Raw genomic sequence first — 3,962 nt, forward strand, 5'->3', positions numbered from 1 at the left:
CCCGAATATCGTGACCGTACGTCGAGCGGTTAAGATTTGTGCCCAACTGTTGACGCACGGACGGACGGCCGGACGCACGGACGGACGCACGGACGGACGCATGGACGGACGATCGTGCGATTCTACAAGCTGCATCTGACTATGTCAGATGAGCTAACAATTGGCTTGCAATGCTTTTGGAACGAAGTCAGATAACGCTTCTACCATTGTTAACAAATACATAGCACCTATGATACGAAATTATTGTTGACAGAGCAACATATAAGTCATATTTGTACCAAGGCCACACTGGCGACAATTGAGTGTCTACTACTCATGACGATTCCGAATTCGTATCAGCTGACTCAATTTCTTATAATGCAATTCAGAAATAGCAATATAATAAACAAATACAGCGTATGCATAAATACAGTGGCATAAAGGATACCTTCACGATAAATCAGAGGTAATCGATGTAAAACGTTTTAAAATTTAAATTTCATACCCAAAGCATCCACTGGTAGTTTCCTACATTTCCTGGCATTATCACAGTTCTGCAGTTTGACCTGCAAATGAAGATCATAACAATACAATTACTCAGTTACAAACACATGGTCGCCGGTTTAACTCCACTGAAGGACAATTTCATCTGCAGGGGTGAGGACAATGGGTGCTACTCATGTCACACACGCTAACTCATGAACATCAATCGCCATAAACTGCATATATATATGAGCCATTTAAAAAGAGATGCACGTTGATTTGAAAATCTTAGTGCTTAGGGCCCTGGAAGCTCAGGGGTTTTAGATGACCTCTGGTGCAATCTGAGCCTTATTTTGGAGCATTTTTGCAAAAAATTTATGACCTATATTTCAAAATAATTTGGGTTGAGTCAAGAGTCATGAGGGATGAGTCATTTTTCATTGTTCAATTTGTATACTAGTGTGAATGTAACAAGTAAAATGTTATAAAGCAATGTGCAAAAAATGTAAATAAATATACTATAAGGTGAAACTATATTTCGCTATATTTTATACGGACTCCGCTGAGCACCGTTACTGAGTAGAAAATCAAATCTCGTAATAAAGGCTTTAAATTCCCAGTTTCCTTTTCCTAATTGCTGCCCAGGCATCTGCTGCCTCATGGAAGGGGAAGTCCTGAGCTGATGGGCCTTCCGCAGACACCATCATGAGGGCATTTAGTGTGTTCTGATTCAGTCTTATTAGAAGTCTAGTTAGAAGGAATCTGATGAAATAGGCTGGTTATTGTGACTTTGTGAGCTGTTTTTTATTTATAGCGAATTGCGAAGAGCTATTATATGAGGCTCAGGACAAGTCTATGTCGGACAAGTTATCCGTTTCGCTAGCTGCCCGATTGGACAATAAAAAAATTTATAGTAATAATATTCCTAACATCCTTTGAGCCAGGGCGCTATCGCACGACATTCTCACATTATATTTTTAAAGGTCGCCGAAAAAAGTGGCCCGCGAGGCACGCGTCTGTGGCTATGCACATCGACGCTGCGTATGTGCCTGCTGGCTGGGGGCGGCATTGATTGAAGTACAGGGGGGGCGCACGATTGTTTCAGTCGCGTGGTGCTAATCACTACTAAAATGTAGGGGGTGGGCATCGCTGGACTATGAGAGAGCACCAGCAAAACTCTTTCCTGGAATTGGGGTGATACTCCATTAGGAGTGTTCCCAACTTTAATGTCATTAATGATCATAATAACATATATTAGTTTGTGGTTTAATGTCATTTAGGTTAGGGTTAGGGTTAGGATTATCAATCATTAATCATTAATCATTAATGATATCAAAGTTGGGAACAGTCCTAATAGAGCATTAGCCCTTCTAACCCTAGCAAGACGAAGACCGTTTCTTGCACAGGCACTTGGAACGTCTCAATAAAAAAAATGTAAAGAGGACGAGTTGACTGTTTATACACGAGCAATGGGGCGCATTGCATGCCGGGATGAGCTGCTGCCGGCCTCCGAGCTCCGTTTCGAGGCCCGCCAAGCCAAGCAAAATGACCGCGGGCATGACGTCACGCACACACGACTAGGCCTACAGCGATCGATCGAAAGTAGCGCTGTTAGGGATTTTTGGATGATACGTCCTCTTTACATTTTCACGGAGAGAACATTTCCTGCAGGATTTCACGAGATATCTCTGGCGGGAGTAGGTATATAAGAACAAGGGCCAGAGTTATAATTCGAACAAGTGAACATTTATGTACACATAGATACCAAGATGGAAGCGGTTGGATGTGTTTTCGTTCTGTGATCGTGTGAAATGAAGCGAGCGTCGAACGAATTTTTCCATCCCGCTTTCCTACCTGCTCTCTTATTCATGTTGTTTGTGCACGCAGCACAGGGCGGGCTAGCCCGACCAGGCTGTGCGACGGATTGTCTATACTTAGGGGTATCCTAACCCTAGCGATACCGTTTCTTGGAGCTAAGGGCGGGCGTGCGGTGTACTTGCGTCTCTTCTTGTGTGTTGCAGATGAGCATTTGACCGGCATTTACAGGTGATTATAGGCGAAATAGAGTAGAGAAACATTAAGACTTTGATACATTTCGTGTTTATTTACCATTATATTTTTTTATTGAGACGTTCCAAGTGCCTGTGCCTGTGGTTTCTTGGAGCTAATCTGACTGTATTAATAATACTAATAGCACCGTAACTAAGTGCGAGCAGGTGTCATGCATTACCTAGTGCTAACTTCATCATAAGGCTACGGAGAATGCTTACCTCGTAAATATGGAACGTTTTAAGTCTCTCTACTTTCCATACCGAGTGTTACAGGGCCGAAAATAAGTAGAAAAGATGCTGCAACCTCATAACAAAATCGACGCTATTTTCAAAAGTGATGAAAGCGCCATCTCTAGGTTCATATATGAATGAGAGAATGGAATATTTTGAAGTAGAAACAATTTCTGATTGGCCGCTCCGATTTCCGCAATCGCGCTGCGGCGCGTGACGTCACATATGCCAACAAACAAGATGGCGCCGCCCATCTTTATGAAACATACTTCGTTCGTGAAGGAGCAAGTTAAGGCGGCCTTCCACAACAGCAGCGTCGTCGTGAAGGCGATCTGCGTGGCTGTGGTCGTCGGCTACTTCGTCTCGTTCAGCAATGCAGCCTTCGACGCGCTCAGCCTCACGCCCGCCTATCTTATGCCGCCCCACTTCTGGCTGTGGACGCTCGTCACGTACCCGTTCATGGAGCTCCACTTCTGGGACGTCGTCATCGACATCGGCGTCGTCGGCCTCTGCGGCAAACTGCTCGAGCCGCTGTGGGGCGCGATGGAGATGCTCATCTTCTTCTCGCTCATCAACACGTGCGTCGCGCTCGCGTGCGTGCTCACCTACCTGTTCGCGTACACGTGCACGCGCGACCCGGCGTACCTGTACGACGCGCACGTGCACGGCCTCGTCGGCTACGTCGCCGCCGTCGCCGTCGCCGTGCGCCAGTTCATGCCCGAGCACGTGCTTTCGACGACGCCGTGCGGAAAGTTCCGGAACCGACACGTTCCGGCGGCCGTGCTGGCACTCGTCGTCGTGATGTTCCTGCTAGGGGGCCTTCGCGGCATCTACCCATGCATGTTCGCCGCGGGACTCGCCGCCAGCTGGGTCTACCTGCGCTTCTACCAGCGCCACGGCAATGGCACGCGCGGCGACATGGCCGACGGATTCACGTTTGCGAGGTGAGAGCCGCGCCAGGCGCCACCTGGTGAAAATTGCGTCCTGGCACAAGGGGAGAAAAGGGGGAGAGGGTGTGCAGATGTGGCCTGCTTGAATGTGGTGTGGTAACATCGCGTATTTGTATGCAGATTTGCGTAGATCGCGCAGTTTTGTATAAATATTATACAGTGATGATCATGAATGCATTCACGTGGATTTCACAATGATGTATATGAATTTATATATATTTATATCTATCTATATATATATATATTATATATACATAAATATACATAC

General features: G+C 46.2%; 1 protein-coding gene and 1 long non-coding RNA gene across 2 annotated transcripts in view; one reads left to right on the forward strand and one right to left on the reverse strand.

The window, feature by feature from the left end:
• The window catches only part of LOC106819131, a 5,181-nt gene extending 2,335 nt beyond the window's left edge, over positions 1 to 2,846 (reverse strand). The window contains exons 1-2 of the long non-coding RNA XR_001395351.1: positions 2,733 to 2,846; positions 485 to 545 (exon numbers count right to left, since the gene is read on the reverse strand). This is a non-coding gene — a long non-coding RNA (uncharacterized LOC106819131). The remainder of the gene's footprint in view (positions 1 to 484; positions 546 to 2,732) is intronic.
• A 117-nt stretch (positions 2,847 to 2,963) lies between these two features.
• LOC106819130 (transmembrane protein 115-like) overlaps positions 2,964 to 3,962 on the forward strand; it is a 2,595-nt gene continuing 1,596 nt past the window's right edge. Inside the window, exon 1 of the mRNA XM_014823790.1 lies at positions 2,964 to 3,688. Coding sequence (XP_014679276.1) covers positions 2,970 to 3,688 — 719 coding nt within the window. The 5' untranslated portion in view covers positions 2,964 to 2,969. The remainder of the gene's footprint in view (positions 3,689 to 3,962) is intronic.

This window comes from Priapulus caudatus, unplaced genomic scaffold (genome assembly GCF_000485595.1).
Source record: "Priapulus caudatus unplaced genomic scaffold, Priapulus_caudatus-5.0.1 Scaffold2878, whole genome shotgun sequence".
Taxonomy (NCBI): Eukaryota; Metazoa; Priapulida; class Priapulimorpha; order Priapulimorphida; family Priapulidae; genus Priapulus; species Priapulus caudatus.